At 36.0% G+C, this 27,097-nt stretch overlaps 2 protein-coding genes across 3 annotated transcripts; one reads left to right on the top strand and one right to left on the bottom strand.

Moving 5' to 3' along the window:
* Positions 1–184: 184 nt before the first annotated feature.
* Positions 185–19,146, bottom strand: LOC106871925 (NADH dehydrogenase [ubiquinone] 1 alpha subcomplex subunit 9, mitochondrial). The gene is made up of 11 exons (XM_014918682.3): positions 19,084–19,146; positions 16,671–16,844; positions 13,665–13,762; positions 13,206–13,297; positions 11,610–11,772; positions 10,537–10,645; positions 10,249–10,316; positions 5,991–6,067; positions 4,967–5,062; positions 1,006–1,072; positions 185–479 (listed from the first exon to the last, which is right to left on the bottom strand). Exons 1-11 carry the CDS (start codon positions 19,127–19,129, stop codon positions 306–308), a joined length of 1,164 nt encoding a protein of 387 aa, XP_014774168.1. The 5' UTR covers positions 19,130–19,146; the 3' UTR covers positions 185–305.
* LOC106871927 (thioredoxin-like protein 4A) lies at positions 18,940–26,991 on the top strand. 2 transcript variants are annotated; one of them, XM_014918686.3, is made up of 2 exons: positions 18,940–19,390; positions 25,199–26,991. In XM_014918686.3, the coding sequence occupies exon 2, from the start codon at positions 25,246–25,248 to the stop codon at positions 25,672–25,674; it is 429 nt and encodes a 142-aa protein (XP_014774172.1). In that variant the 5' UTR covers positions 18,940–19,390; positions 25,199–25,245; the 3' UTR covers positions 25,675–26,991. The 2 variants fall into 2 exon arrangements, with proteins under 2 accessions (XP_014774172.1, XP_014774173.1); XM_014918687.3 differs by having other exon boundaries at positions 19,366–19,783.
* The last annotated feature ends 106 nt before the right edge of the window (positions 26,992–27,097 follow it).

Raw genomic sequence — 27,097 nt, 5'->3', positions numbered from 1 at the left:
CTGTGCTGGAAGGGCCATCACTCAATGGTTGCAAACTGTGTAGAGATCCAGTAAGAGACTTCCTGTAATATCCTTTTTTTCTTTTTGCAAGTCGGAGCAGTGCAGTATTGAATGAATAAATGTAAGTAGTCAGAATACCTTTGATCAAAGCTGACCTGAGCTAAATAACAACAACAGCATGGAATAGATTTATAAAATGAAATAACTTATGAAAGAATGTTATTTTCCTTTTTTTATTTACAGATAAAGAATTTTCCAATTATCTAATTTTCCACAAACTGAATATAAGCTAGCACTGTGCTGCTTTATGCTACAATAGGTGGTGGTAGAGGTTCACTAAATTCACCAATCTGGTCATAGTAGTAAGAATACATCCGGAAAGGTTTCAGTTCAAATGCTGCACGATCTTCAATATGAGTTAGTTTCACCCCAAGGTCTTCTAATGTGGGGCAGCCTGTAATGACATCTGTGATGTGCTCCTAAAAAAAATACACCAATATTTTCACTATTTTGCTTTTAACAAAAGATATCAAAAATTACTGTCATAACAACATAATATATAAAACTCTTTTATGAAAAACATCAAGTCATAACAACAGTTGAAACAATATTAACATCTTATCATAAGAATTATAAGTTTACATCGCTAGAATAAAAATAGGCTGGGCAAAGTTCAGAGAGCTACTACATCTGTTAGTATGGAAGGGCCTCCCATTCAGAGTGAAAGGTAGATTGTATGATGCCTGTGTATGAACAGTCAACCACACATAACTTTGCTAGCTAAAGCAATGGATCTCAACACTTGTTAGAAAGGACGCTACAATGTTTATCACTGGTTAAAGTACCAAGATTTAAAAAAACAGTTAGGGGAAGTAAATCAAAACGTTCGAGTATAATTATCCTAGGACTGTATTCATTCCAGTCAAGTTACTTAGAAACTGTTTTGATGACTACAAAGGCCTAACACCAGAATGATGGAATTGAATAAGAAAATATCAAACTTACCCGCTCAAGCTTCTCTAAGTTCAAAAGTGGGTAACTGGGCATGTAAGAAAAAGCCCAAACTTTGGCTCTGTAATAAAATACAGAAGAGTATTTAATAAATAAACAAGAGTTCTTATATTGAAATATGGTATAAAAGAACATGTAAACAGTGTTACATAATAATATATATAAATATAAACCTTTGACAGGGTCCCCTGATCCCTTATCTGGTGGTCAATACAGAAACTAGGGATAGATAAGTGGTTAGTGAGAGCTGTACAAGCCATGTACAGGGATGCTGTCAGTAAGGTGAGGGTTGACAACGAGTACAGTGAAGAATTCTGGGTAGGGGTCCACCAAGCAGACGTTAAATAATGATGATGACTTTTAATGCTCATGAACAGACTAAATGCACTCAATACTGGACACAGAACATATTCAATTTGGTTAGCCAGAACCAAAATTAGTTAACATTTGAACTATTAGCCATTTTAACTGGAGGCAAGCAACAAATAACAAGATGGACAGAAAAATGATCTGATTGCATAACAGAAAACTTGTGTTGGTGTGATAAATATGGAATAAGGGGGATAACTCTAGTATAGGTATAATGAAAGTAAGTTAAGAATTGGATTATTAAAAGGGATTACATAAGTGAGTTTCCTTAACACTTTAGCAATTACACCAACCATATCTGGCACAAATATTCTGTTTTATATTCAAACTGACTGAATCTGGCCTCTCACACCTACCCTACAATGTCATTCTAAGACTAAATAATCACATCGTCAAAATCTTGAAGTTACAAGATAATGTAAGATCAGATCAAAACTGTGAATCAATAAGCATTAGATTTAATAGAGTAACATAAATGCTAAACGTTCCTTCACAACTGCACATTCTCATTTTTCATTCCCTTGACTTATTGCACTGTCTTGCATTCCCATTGATGCATACAAGGAGCCAATGCAGGATATGCTTTATAACACTCCTAGATATGAGTGAATGGAGATTGGATACAATAAAGTAAAAGAAGATATAAGGAAACAGGAGAACCATGGAAAGTAGTAAGGATTTATATGGGGTTATACAAAGCTGTTTTAAAGTTTCATTTAGTGGTATTCTGGAAAGTAATGCAGAAACAAGAGTTCATCACAAAATTTGTTTGTTTACTCTAGATGTCATATAGGGTCACTAATGCTCAGAGGGGTTTGAAGTATGTGATTGAGAGACAGTAGGCAAATAGCTAATTTCTAAAATGTTTCAAAGATGTAATGGCTGGATCTTGTCTCTAAATATGTATTCACCATACAGACTACGAAAGTAGCTGCTATTTGTAAGTGTATACTCACCATACACACTACAAGAGTAGCTATTCAAGGCATGCCCCAGCCACTGCATCTGAGGAATATTCTAGAAATGGAGTAATTTACTTATTTTTCTCCCAACTGTGTACTTTATATTAATCTGAACAAACCCATGCACTCAATAATGAACATAGGGAACTTGTCTTGTTTCTGTATTCTCTGCTAAAACACTCCTGAATTATCTCTCGTGAATGTCAATTGTTATCCCATTTCATTCATTTTATTTTGTTTCAGTTGCTTTGCCATACGCCCCCCCCCCCCCCACCGCCACCACATACAAACACCTAGGTGCTTTATAGACAGCAACTAATACCTCAACCTTTTGTATGAAGAAGTGAGATTACAAGAGTGATGCAAAAGGCATTGGAATAAACAAAAATATGCAGGAATACAACATCACATGTCCGACAATCTCACTAACAATGTGAATTGTCTCACTTTAATCATCCATCTTTCACTTTTAAAATTTCTGAGATGAGTTTACTTTTCCATGCACAGTATCTGTAGTACTTATTTTCTATGTTCAGCTGTTACTCACAAGTGAACACAACTTGGTAATAATGACGAACCCGTAGTTAAATCTTCCTCATGTCGATATATATCAGTATCCATACTGAAGCAAGTAGTTTCTACACAGGTCAACATTTCCATCAAGTTTCTTATTGGTATACTAGTGCATTCTTTTAGATGGGTGTCTGTCACTAGTTTTTCTTGAATCACCGGTGAAGCACTATCAGCGATTCAAGAAAAACTAGTAACAGACACCCATCTAAAAGAACGCACTAGTATACCAATAAGAAACTTGATGGAAATGTTGACCTTCTGTGTAGAAACAACCTACTTCGGTATGGACACTGATATTGGGGGGGGGGGCGCTTTTTCATTGTTCCTTTCTTTTTTTTTTATCAAAACTTGTTTTAAAAAAATAGCTTCTAATCATTTTTGAGACAACTTAGACAATGGTTTAATCAATGAATTAATGACAGACAAGGCTTTGGAGACAGTGACAAGAGCAATATATTAACTTTTTTCCATGCATGCTCATGTCCGACTTTGACCTGTTTGATTTTTTTTTTATATCAAGTGCACTTGGATGAAATATTACCTGAACATCTTACAAGTGCTGGTGATCTAGAAATACACAGCTTGTTGAATATTTTTTCAAGACTTTCCATTGAGTTTTGAACAGTACTATCACCAACAAAGTGATTTATATGTGGAATAAAAAGAAGCCAACAACTTTGTTCCTACAAATGATAAAATTCATGCATAGCTGGGGATGTTGTTTTCAATAAGAGTTACAGCTTACCTATAAGTGCAATAATGAATAATCTACTAAACCTCAGGAAAAAACAAATTTTGTTTGTGCTGTTTGTATTTCCATGTCTATTACTAAATGCGTTAATCACCATCATCATTTTTAGTGTATATTTTTAATTATTATGAGATTAATGAACAATCACACATGCACGTTATTTTTAACACAAATGATAGCTTACATCAAAATTTTTTTCCCCACACTATCACTAATTTTCACAAGAATCTGACCACAAGTAAAGACACTATAAGCAACTGAATAAACAAATACATTTTAAGGTATTTTCTGCTCAATCATCAGAGACAAGACTAAGCCTCTGATTTAGAAAATTTTCAGCAATATCACCAACCTCATTATTGTTTTATGTACATTTTTCCATGCTTGCATGGATCAGAAAAGAGAACATTGAGGCAGTATTTTTCTATGCACAGAAAAATACTGTTGCTAAAAGCCCACCAATTTCCAAGAGAGGTAATAATCTCAAAGTCTAATAAAATCCCAGGCATATTTATGTAGGAAATTGGAAATAATATTGTTTAAGGAGCCTTTTGTTTACATCCTTTCGCAGTAGTCTGCAAGACAATGATATTAATTTACATACCAATGAACACGAGAGAAATACAAGCTCACTTACACAAATTCACACATACATATACACACACACATATGATGAGCTCCTTCAGTTTTCATCTACTATGGTCATCCTTGGGATACAGAAGACATTTGCCCAAGGTACTGTGCAGTGGGACCGAATCTGAAATCACATGGTTAAGAAGTGAACTTAGCTATACCTGTAGAAAAGTTACAGTGAATAAGCCTCAGATGCCAGGGGTTCATAATTGACTTACATATAACCTAAAGCTGCTCGGTTAAAGAGGTGGGCAATTCAAATCCATTATTCATAAAAAAACAGTAGCTATGACATTCAAAGCTTCTCAGATAGTTGACAGACAACAGATGAACTTTCTAATCAAACAAAGTTGGCTTTTAAACCAGAAACAAAAATGCTAACATTCCATTTTGGTCAATTTTTCTAAAATAAAATGTGACATCTTCATTTTCACCAGCATCTTGACTGTTATTGTCATCTACATTATCATCAACTCTTTTTCCCACTTGCTGAGAGTGCACTAACTTACACTTGTAATCCACTGCCTGCTATAAGTTTAGCAACAATGACCGTGACAGCTTGGAACAATCTTTGGTCTCAAGAATTTGCAGGTGTGGAATGGTTTATATTGGGAGGCAGAACATTCAGGCTGTAAAAGCTAGACAGAGAAAGAGGAATACAACTTACAAGAAGACTGGAGTTATTGGAATTCTCTTGTATCCTCTCCATCGTAGGATATTATAAAAATAATCCACCAAATCACAAAGATAATAACGATTGGGACTGAAAAGAAAAAAATGTGAAAATAGAATTTATAAATAAATAGATACAGTATCTGATGAGTGAGAATGCAAAAAGATATCTTTTAACAAAATCTGGCAATGGTTTATGATTCTTGAAGAAAGATAAAATTCAATTTATAATCTGTTCAGGATTTGAAGGTTATGGCAAGAAAGATTTTATCAACATCATCATTATTTAATGCCTGTTTTCCAGGCATGGATTAGCAAGTTTAACCAGGGCTGGTAAGCTGGAGGGCTGCACCAGGCTCCAGTCATCTGTTTTGGCTTGGTTTCTATGGCTGGATGCCTTTTCTGATGCCAGCCACCTTACAAAGTGTACTGGGTGTCTTTTACATGTCACTGGCATGGGAGCCCGTTTTTGTGTCACTGGTACCTAGAAGTATAAACTACATAAACAGAACACAACAGCTCAGTGATGCAGGACAGAAGTGGTGGTGGGAAGATGTAGTGAGGTGGTGAGCAAGGTGTGATGTAGTAGGAGTGGTGGGAAGAAGTATAGCAGTGGAGAAGATATGATGTACTAGGTGAGGGGGATGTGATGTAGTGAAGGGAAATGTGATACAATAGTGCAGAAAATATGATGGAATTCATATACTGGAATTGTGACTAAAAAATATGAATATTTCTTTCTTCTGTCAAAGACAGAAATTTCAAACAAGATGAAGTGGGAAGATGGTTAAAATATTGGACAAGGGATCAAAAATTCAGCCATAATCATTGTACTGTGTTCCTAGTTAAGACACATTGTTTGCTTGCTTTAGTCTGCACTTCAGTCGAGTGCTTAGCAGAAAGGTGAAGTATTTGTCTTAACTGGTTACAGATAAATTTACAATATATAATACAAAAAAGTCTGAGCAGAGAAAAGAGGAAGATAATTTAAATAATAATGTAAAGTGTGAGTAACACACCCAACAGCTTCGTAGGTCTGTCCAATTGAAGCTGGATCTTTCAAGGCATTCATGATACCTTCAGCTACATCAGATACCTGTAAAGAGAGACAAAACATGTAGGAAAATAATTAGGACAATATTGATACAAAGGTGCAGGTGTGGCTGTGGTAAGAAGCTTGCTTCCCAACCACATAGTTCAGGTTCAATTTCACCACTTAGCACCTTGGGCAAGTGTTTTCTACTAAAGCCTCAGGCTGACCAAAGCCTTGTGAGTGGATTTGGTAGATGGAAACTGAAAGCAGCTCATATATATATATATATGTATTTGTGTGTGTGTGTGCATGTCTTTGTGTCTGTGTTTATGTCCCCATAAGCAGTTCAGCAAAAGAAGCCTACAGAATAAGTACTAGGCTTACAAAAAAGGAAGCTCTGGGGTTGATCATTCGACTAAAACCCTTCAAGGCAGTGTCCCCAGCATGGCCGCAATCAAATGACTAAAAAAAGTAAAAGGTAAATGAAATGTCTGAAATTTTTTAACTATCCAGCCCGATGTAATAAATTATTCTTATTATTCCCATGCCTATCTTTAAAATTCATTCATTCTTAAGTCAATTTGTAAATTTTGCTTCATCATCTTGGAATATACTCTTTATCCATCAATCTCTACTTTAACAAACCAACAAATATGAATCAAATGTATATTTAGGCAATGAATCATCATCATCATTTAATGTCCATTGACCATCTTGGCATGAGTTGGACGATTTGACCAGCGCTGGCAGGCTGCACCAGACCCCAGTCTGATTTGGCATGGTTTCTACAGCTGGATGCCCTTCCTAATGCTAACCACTCCAAAAGAGTAATGGGTGCTTTTATGGGCCACTAGCACAGGTACCATTTGCGTGACTTCAGTATCTGCCACGACTGCAATTCTACTTGGCTTGATGGGTCTTCTCAAGCATGACATAATGCCAAAGGTCTCGGTCATTTGTCATTGCCTCTGTGGGGCCCAACACTCAAAAGGAGTGACTTCATGAGGCCCAATGCTTGAAAGGTGCTCTTTGGGTGCCACTAGCATGGATGCCAGTTATGTGACACCAGCATCAGACTCGACTACAATTTCACTTGGTTTGATGGGTCTTCTCAAGCACAGCACATCACCAAAGGTCTCAGTCACTAGTCATTGCCGCTGTGAGGCCTGACGTTTGAAGAACATGCTTCACCACCTTGTCCCATGTCTTCCTGGGTCTACCTCTGCCACAAGTTCCCCCCACAGTTAAAGATCAGCACTTCTTTACACAACTATCCTTGTCCATATGCATCACATGACCATACCAGCGCAGTTGTCTCTCTTGCACACCACACCTGATGCCTCTTATGCCCAACTTTTCTCTCAAGATGCTTACACTCTATCGAACAGGCACACTGATATTGTACATCCAGCAAAGCATGCTAGCTTCATTTCTTTCAAGCCTATGCATGTCCTTGGTGGTCAGAGCTCATGTTTCACTGCCAAGTAGCATAGCTGTTAGCACACAGGCACCATACAATCTTTTACTTTGAGCGAGAGGCCTTTTGCTGCCAGCAGAGGTAGCAGCTCTCTGAACTTTGCCCAGCCTATTCTTATTCTCACAGCTACACTCTTGGAACATTCACCTCTACTACTAACTTGATCATCTAGATAACGGAAGCAATCTACTACCTCTAGCAGTCGATGGAGTCTATTTTCTGTACATTTTCGATGTTTATTGTACCTGTGTATCTGCCAAACTCAAAAGCTATTTTTCCTGTTAACCTTCCTCTGATATTGCTGCACCTCTTATGTATCCAGAGCTTGCAGTGGGTACATCTTATGGAGTTTCTAACTACACCTTTTCTACAGATCGAGCAGGGCCATCTGCCTGAAAGGATTTGTGATTTGTCTGCCTTCCTACTTACTAAGACTTTGGTTTTTGCTAGGTTAACTCTAAGGCCCTTCGATTCTAGATCTTGCTTCCATACCTGGAACTTCTTTAGTTCTGGTAATGATCCAGCTATAAGAACAAGGTTATCAGCACAGAGGAACACCCAGGGGCAGCTTGTCTTAAATTTCTCTGTTATTGCCTGGAGGACTATGATGAACAAGTCAGGGCTGAGGACAGATCCTTGATGAAGCCCTACTTGTACCCTGAATTCTTTGCTATACTTGTTACCAGCCCTCACCTTACTGGTAGCATCCCTGAACATGGATTGTACATTTCTCCCCAACCACTCATCTATCCTTAGTTTCCGCATTGACCACCAAATAAGGGATCGGGGGGACCCTGTCAAAGGTTTTCTCCATGTCAACAAAAGCCAAGTATAGAGGTTTATCTTTAGCTATGTATTTCTCCTGCAGCTGCCTTACCAGAAATATAGCATCAGTGGTGCTTCTCCCTGGCACAAAACCAAACTGCCTCTTATCTAAACTAATTCTCTTCCCGATTAGTTGGGCTATGACCCTCTCCATAACTTTCATCACCTGATCCAACAATTTGATACCTCTTTAATTATTTCTGTCTAAGGTATCACCTTTATCTTTGTAGCAGTTGACTATGGATATGACTCCTTCATGAACCACCTGATTTACAAAACAGGTGACTAGACCATAACACACACTTCCAGATATTTTAAGCATTTCAGCGGTGATTCCTGATGGGCTGGGGATTTTCCTTGTCTTCATATCCTTAATTGCTTTATCTACCGACCTACTGTTAATTTGGATAGCTGGTCCCTCAATTGGGTTATAATTTGGCAGACTCTCTTCTTCCCATTCATTCTCCACTTTCAGCAGTCTTTCATAATGGCATTTCCAAGCCTCTTTCTTTACAGAATCATTAAATGCAAGGGCACTATCATCCATGTGGACACATTTCTCTTCTATGACATCACAATTTTCTCTCACACAGTTTCTTGCAATCCGAAACACTTCAAGTCTTTAGTCCTCAAGTCACTGAACATAGGCAAACTTTTTTTCTGCTCCTCCCTTGGCTAGACATACCTGTCTCCTAGTTTAGACTTAATTCACTCTGAACAAGTCACAAAGAGAGCTATTAGAATTTCACATCTGGCTCTATTCTGAATTACTATCTTGGTTCCATCAGAAACTGGTCCTTCCTCCTCAACTATGTCACTAGGCTGTCTTCAGACTTCTTGTCAACTCAAAAACATCTGGGTTTGTGTCCTTATTCTATTGATATAAGGTGCATCATCTACTACTTTGTTGATATAGCTTATCCTCAAGACATTCCTGGCATTCTAGCTCTGGATGGAATTAGCAATCTTTCATCTATTACTGTGATCATGTTTCCCAACTATGCAGAATGCTAAGATATACTGGAAGGTAAATGTACATTTCTGAAACAAAATATGCATTTGCATTCCAGTTACACTATATAGCCAGACTTTTTATACTCAAATATCTTTTGGTCTTGTATCAATGTTTGTTTATTGTGGACCCTATATCCAAATTCTCTGCATCTTCACCCACTTACCATTTACAATTATCAAATGTGTTCTTAACTCCAGATAAACTAGTCTTTACAAAAACCAAAAAAAATCACATTTCATGAGAATAAACATGTGTACTGTATGGACAATGCTTTCTATCAGATGCCATACAATAGGTATATCACTATTAGATAGACTGCTTATAACAGATATGAAACTGATTGCTATATAAAACAAGACATGTATATAAGTGTATTTAGTAATAAATTCATATACTTATATACAAGATCATTTTGTATGTATACATGAAATGTAACGGTATTATATTATTTATATTGCATGTAATATTTGGAAAACCATATCAGGTCTCAAAAGATTAATATTATGCATAAGTAAATCTATATAAAAGGTTTCTACAAGATCTATCACAGTACAATCTATGTATATGAATGTGTGCGCGCGCATGTGTATATATATATAATTAAAATTTAAGTGGTAGCATTACACATGAATGAATGACAGAAGCAAAATGTATTTGTGCTCTTTGTGTAGAATCAAATACCCATATCTTACATTGGTCAATGGCAATGAATTTAAGAATTTTAATTTTGAATTAAGAGGTTTTAGGTTTTCTGCACAAAGCAAATAACAGTAAAAATATATGGGAGATACTGTGTAGACTTATTCTGTACTGTTGCGTAACAACAAATATTGTAGTATAGATCACACACAAAAAAGATTCCAAAACTCTTTATACAGATATTGTGTAAAATATTTGCAACATTATCAAAGTGAATGCAAAACTTACAAACACTGGTGCTTTGATTGTTTCAGTGCCTTTCTTCCATAACGGGAGATACCCCCTACCACGACGCCCTACATGAACAAACAAGAAAAACAGCATTACTCCATTGATAGTAATCAGTAAAATTAGAAGTCGACGAAGTAATACTAGGTGTGAGGAGGGGAGCAAAGTACTTGAGATTTAATAAACAATATTAAGGAACAAAGGAGAAGACGTACAGAAGGTGTGAAAATAGTGTCATCAAGTATAAATAAACATTATTTCTGAATCAAAATAAAACGTCTTACTTACATCCATTAGAGTAATAACATAAGAATCTATCTTCAGAGCCATACATATCTGAAGGACGGAAGATGGTTGCATCAGGAAATTCTTCACGTACTGCTAACTCCCCTTCATACTGAATGAAAAAATAAGAATCAATCATGAAGACTATGAAGAATTGTTATCAGAGTGGTATTTGAAGCAAACTATAATTGTTTTGCAGGATAAAGATAATGACATCCAAACACCTAGAATTTTGTATCTTACTTGGTTAATAAACATCTTCTAAACCAGTGGTTCCCAACCTGTGGTCTGCAAAAGTAGTACTGGTGGTCCATGAACTAAATTCAAAATTTACATATATATATACACACACACACATAAGAATAAGCACATTAAAAGGGGTCCATGAGAAATCTCATTTAAATAAAAAGGGTCCTTGGTAGTGAAAAGGTTGGGAACCACTGTTCTAAACCATTAAGTAAAAGGAGACAAAATAAAAACTTGCAGTAACCTTGAAGACATAGCACAAGGATTAAGTCAATAAAGATACGTGTTCAGTCACAGTTATGACAACATGTACTCATGGAGCTCTCTCTGGCCTATACAATATTAACTCTGGTGTGCTCCTGGGTTGGGCTTTGTCCCTCACACTCTTCCTCAATGATCCACATGCTGTTACCTCCAACGAAAGTACACTTCAGTGCAGATGATAGCACCTCCCATGTTTTGCTAACCTGTCTCACCAGAGTCATTATCCACATACAACCTAGACATCGTTAAGCCAAATCTGTATCGACTCCATGAACAAAGATTTCAAGGACATCTTCCATTGAGATCAATATGATGCTTGTCTCCTTCATCAGTAAGCAAAAACATATTCATCGCCTATATCAAAAAAACACTATCACAGTAAAGCAGAGTCCAAAGTGACCAGTGATGAGTAGGTTAGTGGTAGACCATGTCAATATTGAACTCTTTTCTTACACAAGAGTTCATGGAATTATCTGATTTTGCTGAATTCCTTGACTGATGTTAATAATGGAAAATGGATAAAGTAATTGTCATAAAACAGTATACAGTCAGTCAGAAATACTAACCTTGGATTTTAAGAACTCAGATCCTGTCTTCAGGAAAATTTTTTGAGGATCTGGGCCAGCATTAAGAGAGGAGAAATGGATGAGTCTTTCTACACCACACTCCCTGGCAAGACGAGCAATCCTGCGAGCACCATCAACATGGACATCATTGAATTTAAAGTTCCTGAAAACACAAAGATGAATAACAGCCTGTCAGACAATAGCTTGGTTATATCTTATATTTTTGATTGCAATGGCTACAACTGCGATAACATTCACTGCTGTAGTAACAATCATGATTACCACTATTATGTTTCATTGTCATGGGTACTGTTATTATCTCAGTTCATTGGCATGGTTACTACTATTATCTCTGTTTTTACCTACATATTTTTCACCACTATGATTACCATTACAGTATATTTCATGGTCAAGGTTACCACAACTTTGTTTCACTAATGTTTACCACTACATGATTCACAGCCTTGGTAATCAACATAGCTTCCTACACACATTACACAATATCCCTGTATAAAGTTAGCTTTTTGTTGTCAATTGTTATTTTATTTTGGTCTCCTCACATCCCAACAAATATTTCTCTTAACTTAATATCACCTATAGTTGGTACCAGTCAGTTGTAAGCATTTCAATATTTTACAGAATCATAGCATTCAGATTTAAATATATGCTGAATTTTAAGATGGTTCAAAGATTGAACCATTATAATTCCCAGCATAATGGCAATGCAGTGACTCTACAGATTTGTACTTGGCTTGTCATTTTCTTATAACTCTACAGTCAAGAAAACCTCTCCTCTTTCTTATTTTATCAAATGTAAAAAATATATCCACCTGTAATTGATACAGGCAATAAAATAACAATGATGAGAAAACATCATCATCATCATCGTTTAACGTCCGCTTTCCATGCTAGCATGGGTTGGACAATTTGACTGAGGACTGATGAACCAGATGGCTGCACCAGGCTCCAATCTGATCTGGCAGAGTTTCTACAGCTGGATGCCCTTCCTAACACCAACCACTCCGAGTGTGTAGTGGGTGCTTTTACGTGCCACCAGCATGAGGGCCAGTGTCTACAAGAGAGGTATCAATGATTTCTGAACAATCTCATTTACAAAACTCCTACATTTTTGTCCACCAACTAATTAGCAATGGTATAAGTTAAACATTAATTATATTATCCCCACCCTACTATCTTTAGCCCCTGCCTAAAATACAGTATTGTAGAGTAAAAAGACCCCCCTTCGGTCATTCACTGATATTGTCCAAGGGAAAGGCAAAGGTGATACAACTTGGCACCAGTGATGTTGAACTGGAACGTGAAATAAAGTGTCTTGCTCAAGAACACAACATACTGCCAGATCCAGGAATCAAACTCACAACCTCATGATTATAAACCTGATGCTCTAACCACTCAGCCATTATACTGTAGACAAACATATTTAACATGACGAAAAGAAAGCAGCGAAGTCGAAAGTATGAATTATAGAAGAAGATATTAAGAAAGATGATAGACAACACTAAAATAGCTGAAGTGTAGAAACTTATGCCCTTACAGAACACAAATTATATTAGAAACATTATTTTAGATACATACCTTGTCTCCCAGTCACGCCCGACCATATTGATGACAACATTAGAATACTTCATGACTTTTTGGACAGACTCATCATCCTTCAAGCTGTATGGCTACCAAGCATGAGAAAAATCACAAGAGTTATACTAAGTTCAGAAGGAAGTTAGAACTATTGTATATCTATCATAAAACTTATACAACAATAATAAAATATATTTTTGACTAGGTTACATGTGATTGAAACAGTAGCTATGTGGTAAAACTCCAAGAGAATTTTGTCACACTTCAGTAAAAAATGAAGTTAAGAATTTCATTTTTGAATTAAGATGTTACAGTAAAAATAAAATAAAACAGAATAAAAACACACACAAAGAAATGTTAAAGAAAAAATAAACTCTAACTCAAACTATTTAAATATAAATATTTAGATCTGACAATTATGAAACAATAGAATTTTATAAAGACATAAAATATACATACAAAGAAGAGAATCTGTCCAAGGTCACCACATAGTTTGAGTCGCAACACTTCATAAGCCTCGCCCCTGTATGGTACAATGACTTGAGAGCCAATCTTACCTACAAAATATTATATCCACTGTTAGCAGTGCAGAAATTTTCCGTCTTTTCCCTGCTTCCATAACCAGAAACAATACTTATCATAACAAGCTGCTCTCCATCTCCATTCGAATAAGCCCACTGCACTATCATCAACCAGAACGTTTTGCTCTCTTTTGTGCTCCAACAATTTCCTGATCTCTGAATTTTTCGAACTACACATTAATACTCAGTTTTATTCATAACATTTTTTTGATCCATTGACTAAAGACAATGTTGTTATTCTTTTTATCATCATCCATTTTTCATATTTGATATAATTGGGCAAGTCTTCTCTAGCATAGCAAGAGCCACTCGGTGCACTTGTCATCTCCCATCTCCTCTAAGAATGACTTCTTTTTGTAGTACATGACTAATTATGTGACAAGCGTAAGTCTCGTCTGTGATTATTCTCCATGACCCAGTTACTTCCCTTATTTTTCAGATCCTTTTTACAGCCTTTTCAATCACAGAGCTGTCACTGTCAACAGCTGGTCCCACTGTGGGATTTATTTAGAGTTACCTTTTTCTGTTTTCCTTCTCATTTAGCTATGGTAATATTACTGTCTCATTCTTCTCAGTGGCAATGTGGGCTAGTATACCACTACCATTATAAACACACACTTTGATGACAATAACCAGAACATCTCACACATCTGATCCAGATCCTCACATCACAGAACATTGATAATTTTCTTACGTTCTGCTGCACTCTTTGTTTCCAGATATTTCTAACTCCTTTTTTTCTTTCTAAGCCTATCACTTAGGTTTACTGGCTCAATCTACCATCCACAGATCTAGTCTGTGTCTCACAGTAGAGTATCTTATAGAAACTCAAAGTTGTCATCTATGTGATAAGTCTCTATCTCCTCTTATAATTAACCTAGAAGTTTTGAACTTGAAGGATCTTTAGCTTCCATATCTTCCTTTTCCAGATTGCCTCAAGGTCCATCTAGCTCTTACTTTGATGACATCAATTGCTTGCTGTGTACATTTTACACCAGCGAAAGACACAACAATCTGTCCAGTCCATTACTAGTGAGTTGGAAATTTATCTAGCTAGCATGATCACCTGACATGAGTGACATGTGATCACAAGATTGATCAGTTTTCCTGAAGTTAATATTGCAAATGGTAAGGTCATTTGCATCACAGAACTCTGATAACCTTGACTCCTCTTCAGCTCATGTACCATAACCATAGTTTCAATATACATAAGAGAAGCCATCAGCTCTTTAGTTCATATGACAGTCTTATTGTGGTGCATCTGTTAGTGTTGTGTTGTCTATCCCTAGTCCAAACATCATAATTCTGCCACACATTCTAACTACCTTAATTACTTTAAATCCATTTCTTTGACAAAATTATGTCTAATATGCCAACTCTAAAACTGTTACCCAATCAGAAGAATTTGTAGTTAGAAAATGAAGCAGATTTTGGTTCTGGGGAAAAAAAAAAATCAGTGTTTGGGATGCAGTCTTTGGGAGAGAGCATCCATGATTATGATGTGATAGTGTTTTGATATAGGCAATGAACGTGTTTTTGTTTGCTGTTGAAGGAGACAAGAGTCGTATGATTTCAATGGAAGATATTTTTGAAATCTTTGTTCATGGATTCAATACAGATTTGGATCCATGATGTCTGGGTTGCATGTGGACAACACTCAGTGTGACAGATCATGAAAGAACGAGAGGTTTTCTCATCTGTACAGAAGTGTACTTTGTTGGAGGTAACAGTGAGTAGGTCACTGAAGAAGAGTGTGAGGGACAAAGCCCAACCCTAAAGCATGCCAGAGCTGATATTGTGTAGGCCAGAGAGAGTTCCATGAGTATATGTTGTAATAGTGTGATCTCACAGGAAGCTACCAATTCAAGAGTTGAGAGATAGATGGAGTCCATAAGTGTGCAGTTTTGACAGAAGATTTGTGTGCCAGACACAGTTAAAAGTTTTGTTGATGTTGAGGGTAATAACGCAACTGTCACCATGTTGGAGATTCTGAAAATGAGTGCAGTAAGACAGTAGTTGACAGAGAAGGTGAAGTTGACCTTCATAAGAATGGGATACTTGTTTCCAAATATATGGATATATCCTTATAGACAAAGATTAAAGACATTGGCAAATATGGGGACTAGCTCAGGGGCACATTGTTAGAGAATAGTAGAAGGAACATTATTTGGGCTGGTGATGTTGATTTGAAGTAACTTGAAGTACTGTCACTTTTGTTGCATATGTGTACATAGTGGTGAGCCTGGTGGAGTGGAATGAGATGGTTTTACAAGAGATTTATTAAGTGTGTGCTGCGAGGAGTTGGATGCAATGCAAGTAGCAAACATTGAAGCTTTCTCTGTGAAGTACTGCTCACAAAATCATCATTGCTAAGAAATGGAGGAAAGGACACTTCCTCAGAGTTAGTAGAGATTCTATTGACAAGAGACCAAAAGGGTTAACTGCTGTGAAGGAGATATTTTTCTAACAGAATAATTAATCTCATCATTATAACTAAATAAGTGTAAATGTCTTTCTGATAGTTGTAACCATATACTTTACATCTAAGGCAAAGCAAATATAGTAAATGCCAGTTAGGTTTCTATACTTAATGGTTTTTACTAAAATAATAAAATTACTATATAAAATGTTTCTTATTTCTGAGTATAAGCTGTTCTATTAACAATGTTTCTTAAGTCTTCGTTGGCTTTATTTATTAAGTCATATTCAGCCCTGAATATTTTAACCAAATATTAAATAAATTTCATAAATGAAATTTAATTAGATTCTGATTAGATAAATAAAAAGTGATGAGGTAAAATAAAATGTAAGAAAGTATAGAGAAGCTAATTCCAAGACAAACACAGATTACAAAGTTGCCTTGGAAATGGAGATCAACACTTACCAAGTTTATTCACAACATGTTTCCCTAAAGAGCCAGTTGCTCCAAACACTGTTGCAACAATTCCACTGAATGAGGAACGTCCACCACGCCCTCTTTTCATTGCAGCCATTGTACCACTGCTAGCATTTCTCTTATTAACATACACACAGCCAAATACTGGAGGGATGTGTTGCCCTGAAATTGAAAAAAGGAAAACAATTTTAAAATTGATAATGAAATGTTTTGGGACAATTTAATAGATTGTGATATTGATTTGCAATAACTGATTCTCCTATAACGTGTAGTAGATTGGTGTGGAAATATTTTCAGTTGGAACATGTTTATTTTTTGCTTTTTTTTTTTTTTTTCAAAATATAGATTTTGTATTGATAGAATAAGCTAAAGTTTGCAAAAGTATAAGCAGTTATACTCCAATATCACCTAACACATCTTAATTAACCATAATTTGAGTTTATAATACATATTTTTTCTTAATTATGACATAGGCACAGACGTGGTTTCAGGTTCAGTTCCAATTTGGAAGAGAGAAATGTGGAAGCTAGTCATAATATATCATCATCATCATCGTTGTTGTTTAACGCCCACTTTCCATGCTGGCATGGGTTGGACAGTTTGACTGAGAACTGGCAAGCTGGGAGGCTGCACCAGGCTCCAGCCTGATTTGGTAAGGTCTCTACAGCTGGATGCCCTTCCTAATGTCAAATACTCTGAGAGTGTAGTGGATACTTTTTACATGCCACTGGCATGGGAGCCAGTCAGGCAGCACTGGCGTCAACCATGCTTGTATGGTGCTTTTTATGTGCCACTGCCACAGGAGCCAGTCAGGGGGCACTGGCATCAGTCATGCTCGAATGGTGCTTTTTACGTGCCACCAGCATGGGTGCCAGTCAGGCGGTACTGGCACAACTACGATCTCACTTGCTTCAACAGGTCTTCACAGGCATGGCATATTGCCTGATGATTGAAGGGCATCGCATCGCACCACTGGCATAGGCCACGATCTCACTTGGCTTGCCGGGTTTTCTCAAGCACATCATATCTCCAAAGGTCTCGGTTGCTTGTCACTGGATCTGTGACATCCAACGTTCAAAAGTTGTGCTTCACCACCTCATCCCATGTCTTTCTGGGTCTACCTCTTCCACAAATTCCCTCCACTGTTAGGGTGCAACACTTCTTCATACAGCTGTCCTCATCCATACACAACACATGACCAAACCAGCAGTCATCTCTCTTGCACACCATGCTTCTTATGTCCAACTTTTCTCTTGGGGCGCTGACACTCTGTCGTGTATTGCACACTGACATTACACATCCAGTGAAGTATAGTAGCTTCATTTTTTTCAAGCCTACGCATATATATTCTTTTTCCTTTTACTTGTTTCAGTCATTTGACTGCGGCCATACTGGAGCACCACCTTTAGTCGAGCAAATCGACCCCACAACTAATTCTTTGAAAGCCTAGAACTTATTCCATCAGTCTCTTTTGCCAAACCGCTAAGTTACGGGAAAGGAAACACATCAATATCGTTGTCAAGCGATGATGGTGGTGGGCAAACAGATACACAAATACATACACACACACACATACATATATATATGACAGGCTTCCTTCAGTTTCCGTCTATCAAATCCACTAAGGCTTTGGTCGGCTCGAGGCTATAGTAGAAGAAACTTGCCCATACATAAATACATGCATACAGACAGACATATACACACGTGTGTGTGTTTGTGTCCCGCCACCGCCGGACAACTGGTGTTTGTCTACGTCCCCGTAACTAGATCGATAGAATAAGTACCAAGCTTAAAAGCAAGTACTTGGGTTGATTTGGTCGACTAAACCCTCCAGGATGGTGCTTCAGAATCACGTCAGAGATAAAATATTGTGATTGTCTCGACCGATTAATTAGAAGATATTAGCTGTAAATTGTGTGAAGTATGATCAAAAATTCAAAACGAAAAGATAAGTTTGTGATATCCGGACTGAAAAGAAATATGAACTGATGGCTGAGGAATACAAAAAAATAAATATGGAATATGTATATAAACATTGCTCTCTGTACACCTGGAATGACCTTCAAATTTGGAAAGATTCTTGGTTGAAATATAAGCAAAAATAGATTAGAAATATATTCGCTAATAATGAGATTTCTATTTAGAAATAATCATTTTAGAGCCCGAAAGGTATTTACAATTGGAAGATAAAAAGAACTAAGTCGCCGAAAATAACTGAATGAAAAGCGGCGAGTGAAAGGACAACATTCATAACAAAGTTGTTGGAGGACGAGCGAGGATAGAGACTGTCCTAATCATTGATTGTAGTTAAATAGGATATAGCAAAAGAGAATACTAGATATTCTATAAACATTCAGAACATATTTAAATAAATATATATCTCTATAGCAAAATTACTGACCAATTTGTCCAAGCTGGACAACAGTTGCCCTCGAGATGGCTGCCATGTTGTTGAGTCAGAAGTGAATACAAAAATAAAAAGAAATGTATATTAAAATGAAACCGAAAAATATTTAAATCAAAAGTAGAAAAAATAAATGCCAAAATTGATTTTGCCATATTTTATTGTGTTGACTAAAAAGTAATTCAAATATATATCTACAGTAATGTAAAATAAAATATAATCTTTTAACACTGAATTTATTTCCGTCGGTATTAGTAACCATTATAGCGACTTCCGGTTGTAGTGTCATGTTCTTGATTAAAAGGTAAGAATTAATGTTTGTTTATGCTTTACTCGATAATGTTTACTTTCTATTGAGATGAACCTTTTGAACAATATTTCTCTTTACATAACATATACGTATAATTAAATAACCATTGGGAACCTCTATGCTAGCCGCTGGACCTGCTAGAGATAACGTTCGAATGTACTTTACTTTGTTTAACGAAACAAGACCCATTGGATAATGTAAACGTGATGGTCACGGTTGAAATATATTTTTCATCAGGTTCCTTGTAGGTTCAGGATTGGCTCGAAGCAAAATAATAGTATAACAGCTAAAACAATATACAAGGTATTAGGGATTCTATATCGTATGTGTTGAAACTATTCTGGCACCTTGATTTCATCTTTAGTCTTACAAGTGCTCTTGAAAAAGGTATGGTTGTCACTATTTCTCATCTCTTCTCCACTTAAAATTTACTTGCTTGTTGCCCCAAGGATAGGTCTAATTGAAGAGACCTATCATTTGAGTGCGTCTAGTCGTAGCACATTATCCGACTCAGGTTTGAGGGAGATTTGACTGCTATTTCTAGCAAGCCGGATGGCTCTTTAGACTAGTGGTTTTCAACCATTTTTTACCGGTAAATTTTGATACTTTCACCCGTACGAGAGGAGGTCATGGTACTTGATTCCACGCAAGCAGTCCGAGTTTTTTTTTTTTCTTAGTGGAAATCGTGTGGGTGAAAGTGTAAAAATTGGTCAATATAAAGATCTTCACCCGGGAACTAAAAATAAAAATAAAACTCAGCCTGGTGGGTGTTAACAACTATGTAGAAAACGAATATGAAAAAAAAAAAATGCGCGCTGATGACCCTGGGGAGGGGACTTTCGGAGAATTTCACAAGATCCGATTTTTCCATCATAACTTCCAGTAAAATGGATATATATTGATTTTTTTTTTTTACAGAATCCCACTTTTTTTGGTTATGGAGGATCCGATTCTGAAAAAAAAATTTCAAAAATCGCATTTTCAAAATCCCCCCCCCCCCTTTCAATTTTCACTTTTTCCGGATTTTTTTTTTCTTTTTTTTTTGCGAAATACGTAGAAAAATACGAAGATTACGATTCTGAAAAAAATTCGTTTGTAAAATTTCAATTTTTCAACAGAAAAAAAAAAGAGTATATACCCTCAGGCCTTCAAGCAGAAATAACAGCCAAATCTCACAAAACTACGATAACATAATGTAATCAATCTATTCACCGTTCTGCAAAGATTTCTTTCGGAGTAATTTCCCGTAGTAATATGACAAAATAATTCATGTGAAATTAAAGTGGGGGTTAAACTAAAGCGTTTGACCCGAGCACAAAAACAATAAAAAGAAATAGTGTAATAGGTGTAAAAGTCTGTAGTTATTCCTAGATATGTTAGTTTTAATATATCTAATGCAGAGAGTATTAAAAACCTAAATATCTGGCGAGCATAAATAAATAAATATTAATCAATAACTAATATTACTTCCTTTCTCATGCAAGCACAAAAGACAATTTTGTACATATTTTGGTTATATTTTAACTTCATCTGCAAAGTATAGTCCAGAGTATCCTTGCCGAAGTAAAGCAAAAAATATCTGAAAGTGGGATATTATACATTGTCTTTTTTTCTTCTTCTTCTGCTGGTTGTGAGAAACTGGCAGATAGAACTGAGACTGCATCAAAGCAGAGAACGGTTTCAAATTTTGGCACAGGGTCAATAGTTTTTGAGGGGATGGGGAAGTCGATTGTCTGGTACTTATTCTATCGACCCTGAAAGAAGAAAGGCAGAATTGTAGGTTATAGCGAAATGCCACTAACGGTTCTGTCAGCCAATTCGAGGCAGATAAAGATTTCTAACTTCAGTATTTATACTGCACAAAGTTGGCACTCCATCGCTTACGACATTGAGGGTTCCAGTTGATCCTACCAACAGAACAGCCTGCTCGTAAAATTAACGTGCAAATGGCTGAGCACTCCACAGACACGTGTACCCTTAACGTAGTTCTCGGGGATATTCAGCATGATACAGTGTGACAAGGCTGACCCTTTGAATTACAGGCACAACAGAAACAGGAAGTAAGAGTGAGAGAAAGTTGTGGTGAAAGAGTACAGCAGGGTTCGCCACCATCCCCTGCCGGAGCCTCGTGGAGCTTTAGGTGTTTTCGCTCAATAAATACAACGCCCTGTCTGGGAATCGAAACCGTGATCTTATGACTGCGAGTCCGCTGCCCTAACCTCTGGGCCATTGCACCTCCACTCTGCACAAAGTATGTAACTAAATACTACAAAGCATGGTTACCAACACTTTATGGATCCCACCAACGAAGCCAACAAGGGAGCTTCTAAAGTTTAGAGTCTAAATCAGTGGTTCTCAACTGAGGTCCAGATAAGATGGGGTGGGGGTCAACAGTCGTATTTTAGCAGCCTATGAAAAAATTTTGCTTCAAAAGAGGTATTTATTGCAAGAAACAACTAGATTTAGGTTTCTTTCTATAATGCTTTACGTACTTCAACATGTTTCCGGCCTCTGAAACATGTTCTCTTTGAGGGTGCTACTTCAAATCTACACAAACGAACGTGAGAAAAAGCAAAACAGGAATTTTGAAAGAAGCCTATAAACAGCTTTTAAATGTGGAATGGTTATCGGAGTCCACCAGAATAAAATAGTAATCAAAGGGGTCCATAGGTACTACCCCCCACCTCATTTTTCACTTTTTGGGGATTTTTTTTTTTTTTTTTTGAGAAATACATAGAAAAATATGAAGATTACGAGTTCTACGTATTTCACAAAAAAAAAAAATTCCGGAAAAAGTGAAAAATGAGGTGTGGGGTAGTACCTATGGACCCCTTTGATTACTATTTTATTCTGGTGGACTCCGATAACCATTCCACATTTAAAAGCTGTTTATAGGCTTCTTTCGAAATTCCTGTTTTGCTTTTTCTCACGTTCTTTTGTGTAGATTTGAAGTAGCACCCTCAAAGAGAACATGTTTCAGAGGCCGGAAACATGTTGAAGTATGTAAAGCATTATAGAAAGAAACCTAAATCTAGTTGTTTCTTGCAATAAATACCTCTTTTGAAGCAAAACTTTTTCATAGGCTGCTAAAATACGACTGTTGACCCCCACCCCATCTTATCTGGACCTCAGTTGAGAACCACTGATTTAGACTCTAAACTTTAGAAGCTTCGTTGGTGGGATCCATAAAGTGTTGGTAACCATGCTTTGTAGTACTTAGTTACATACTTTGTGCAGTGTATAATAAGATAAATACTGAAGTTAGAAATCTTTATCTGCCTCGAATTGGCTGACAACCGTTAGCTCGACGGACAAAATGCTTAGAGGCATTTCAGCTATCTTTACGCTATGACCTACAATTCTGCTTTTCTTCTTTCAGGGTCGATAGAATAAGTACCAGACAATCGACTTCCCCATCCCCTCAAAAACTATTGACCCTGTGCCAAAATTTGAATCCGTTCTCTGCTTTGATGCAGTCTCAGTTGTCTGCCAGTTTCTCACAACCAGCAGAAGAAGAAGAAAAAACAAAAAGAAGACAATGTATGATATTTCACTTTCAGATATTTTTTGCCTTTGGCAAGGATACTATGGACTATACTTTTGCAGATGAAGTTAAAATATAACCAAAATATGTACAAAATTGTCTTTCATGCTTGCATGAAAAAGGAAGTAATATTAGTTATTGGTTCATATTTATTTATTTATGCTCACCAGATATTTAGGTTTTTAATACTCTCTGCATTAAATATATTAAAACTAGCATATCTAGGAATGACTACAGATTTCTGTCCCCACACCTCGAATCTGGATTATCATAACTTTCAGAAAAATGGATATTTTTTGATGAAATTTTCTACTTTGTTTTGTGTTTTATCATGTAGATTCCGAATATACAAAATTTTTGGGAAAAGTGTTTTAGGAGGGTGTGGGTGGGGAAATTCGGAAAATTCACCGGAGTCCATTTCAATTCGTGTTAACTTTCAAGAAAATGGATATTTTTTAATGAAACTATCTACAAAAATACCTCGGACTATGTAGATTCCAAGGACATAGGAATTTAGGGGGGAAAGAATTGGGGTTATTTTTGAGAACTGTTCCCCACTCGGGAGTGTTTCAGAACAAGTCGTCCACATTTGTTTCATTTTGTGCATTTGTGCATCCGTAGATTTCTACTGAAGGAACAAGCAGGCAATGAAGGCAAATGAAGCCCTCACCAGAAAATTCGTTGTGCTAAAAATAACAGCTAAAGGTCTGGTACACAGAAATATGTTATTAAGACGACTTATCTGTTGCATATGATTTTTGTTTTCTCTTTAAGTGAATTCCCAGTTTGTTACATAATCTCTATAATAAACATGATATTGAATGGAATAATTCCCTGTTTGAACTTTTTTAATTGCATGTGTCCTCTGAATCTACATAGTCCGAGGTATATTTGTAGAGAATTTCATTAAAAAATATACATTTTCTTGAAAGTTAAGATGAATTGGACTCCGGTGAATTTTCCAAAATTCCCCACCACCTCCTAAAACACTTTTCCTCCCAAAATTTGTATATTCGGAATCTACATGATATAATACATATTCGTAGAAAATTTCATTAAAAGAATATCCATTTTTCTGAAAGTTATGATCATCCAAAGTCAGGGGTGGACAGAAATCTGTAGTTATGCCCACATCTATATATTGTTTCCTTTGGTATCACATGATTGTCAATACCAATAAATTCAAATCTAGACAATCAGAGATAGTTTATTTGCCATCAGATATAAGTGCTACTTTAATAACTAAGTTTTATGAATCTGTTTTGATTTCTACCATCATTATGTAATATTGTGTATGAATTACTATTGTAACTTGGAAATTTACATTGTAAATACTTTAAAAATAAATTATGAAATTTTTACTGTAAATACTTCAAAAATATGAAATTTTCCTTGTAAATATGTACTTTAAAAATAAATTTGAGTAGATTAAATTATTTGGATTTGAATTAAAGGAAGTAGTTTAGTGGCATTACACTGTAACAAGATTTTTATTTATTTATTTTGTCTTTGGTCAGTAAGTGTTATTTCCTATTTGCTTCTATCTAGAAATTAAAAAGAAAATGACCACTATTCTCTTCAAACTTTGTTTTCGTGACCTGGACATCAACGTTTTGAACTGACGTATTTTCCAATACATTTCAGACAGATTCAGTGCTGAGTTGCTAAAGCAGAACTATTGTTGTAACAAATATTCTGCTCAATACCACAAATTTGCTTGTCAGTTGATTAACCATAACCAGTTGAACATGTCCTTTAGTGGCTGACAATATGTGCAACTCTGTTCATGAGCAGGAGTAGTTGGGGAGCATCATAGTCATATGTTGAGAGGGATTCTTTGGGGTTTGAATAAATGTAGCAGAAGCAAAGTTTGAAGAAAATATTAGCCATTTTTCATACTTTCTGAAGGTAAGCAAATAGGAAACAACAGTTGCTATCCGAGAACAAAAATCTTGTTACACTGTAACAATTGCAAAGAATTGCTTTTATTTTCAACCCTGCAAATGTAAGTTGATGTTATACTTTATTATTATCTGGCATTGTCAGCATGGGATTAGGTTTAAAACCAGTAATTTATAAGAAAGAGGAACACATCCAACCTATTTTAACATACAAAAAAACCCACCTCCTGGTTTTATGAACTTCAAGTATTGTAGCATTTATTTTGGTCCAACAATTTTCCATGGCTGCATATGGACATTAAAATAAGAACTATAGTTCTTTGATTCTGTATTTATTATTTTTTTTTTCTTTTGCAGTGTTCTATGTCGGCTTTGAAGAAGTAAAACAAAATAATCCAGCCAGAATGTCGTATATGTTACCTCATCTCCACAATGGCTGGCAAGTGGACCAGGCCATTCTCTCAGAGGAGGATCGTGTTGTTGTCATCCGGTTTGGTCACGACTGGGATCCCACCTGCATGGTTATGGATGAAGTACTTTATAAATGTGCTGAAAAAATCAAAAACTTTGTTGTAATCTATCTTGTAGACATTACTGAAGTTCCTGACTTCAACAAGATGTATGAGTTGTATGACCCTTGCACGGTCATGTTTTTCTATCGTAATAAGCATATCATGATTGATTTAGGGACTGGTAACAACAATAAGATCAACTGGGCCTTAGAAGATTGTCAGGAATTCATTGATATTGTTGAGACTGTGTATCGAGGGGCAAGAAAGGGACGTGGTCTTGTTGTCTCACCAAAGGATTATTCTACTAAATACCGTTATTAAAACATTTAACTGATGAAAGAGAAGTAATTCCTTGGTGTGTCTGGAACAAGAATTCCTTTCCATATTGTCCTCATTGATTTGACTGTCTTCTCTCAGCTGGGTTTAACATTAATTATACATGAAACATTGCAGGTTGTTTCCTTATTTTTCTTTCACAATTTTACCTCTATTTTTATTTTATTCCATTATAGTATCAAGTTATCAGTATTCTTATGAGTTTGATCAGGTCTTCAAATGACCTGATTACTTTTAAAAAATCAACTAATTGGTACTGATAGGCGTATTTTTTTTAATGGGTTATATCTATTATTTCAAGATAGCAGGGGTGAGATAAGTTTTATGAAATTGTATATCATTAAAGCAAATACTTTTACAGCTGAATGTAACAATTTTCTTTTATGGCTTATTGATGAAGTAATTTAAAGTTTATGTTCTATGAACTTCATTTTGTGCATTTTTGTCCTGCATTGAGTTTGAATTTATTCATCCTACAACACTCTTTAGCTGTCTTCTTCAGACAGTTATTTCTAGGCTCAGCTCAATTTTTATTTTTTTTCTCATGCAGTGTTTCAATGTTTTTATCACTCTACCATGTCACTTATCCTGTTTTATACATACAAATGTATATGTGTGTGTATGTATATATATATATATATATATATGGCTGAAAACAGGTACAAAAACCATACTTGAATGATTAGCAATAAGAAAGGACTCAACTATCCTTGTCTGATTATTAGACTCCTTTTTCATGTGATGCCCTATTCTACATTTCTTAGTTTATTCCTTAGCAGGACATCACATGAAAAAGGTGTTTAATAACCAGACAAGGATAGTTGTGTCCCTTCTTACTGCTAATCATCCAAGTATGTTTTTGTACTTGTCCTCGGCCAAGCTGAATTTGTCAAAAAAGCTTTGTGCCCTATCTAGGGTTACAACATAATATATAACAATGTGACCTCAAAGCTACTATTCCAGCAACTAATTGTTATTTGTTTGGTGGATCCTAGTTTTATACACGGTGTACTTTGATGATATGTGAGTCTACATTTGATAATTGAAATCAATGCAAAATTCTAATCAGTCACTTATTGGTTTGAAATGTCTTAAGGAATTGCATTGAATATTAACTTTGAAGATCAAAGGTCACTATAGCTATAATAGTGTTATAGATGTGCACTTAATTAAGGTTGAGTGGTCAATTGTAGAAAGGAGAATCCTTTACAAAGGCTGAAAAGTTACTGTTCCAACAATGAAAATGTTCAAATGTACTAAAACAAGTCTATCTATAAATGAAATAAATTGTAAAATAATGCTCGTCTGAATTGTGCGTTTAAATCATTTTGAATTACTGTACACGTCTACAAGATTTTACATGTCATGTTTATTAACTGATGTTATGAAATAAAATACATATTCTCTG

Source organism: Octopus bimaculoides, chromosome 13 (assembly GCF_046866305.1).
Source record: "Octopus bimaculoides isolate indiv1 chromosome 13, ASM4686630v1, whole genome shotgun sequence".
NCBI lineage: Eukaryota > Metazoa > Mollusca > Cephalopoda > Octopoda > Octopodidae > Octopus > Octopus bimaculoides.
This window is presented reverse-complemented; position numbering and strand designations above follow the sequence as displayed.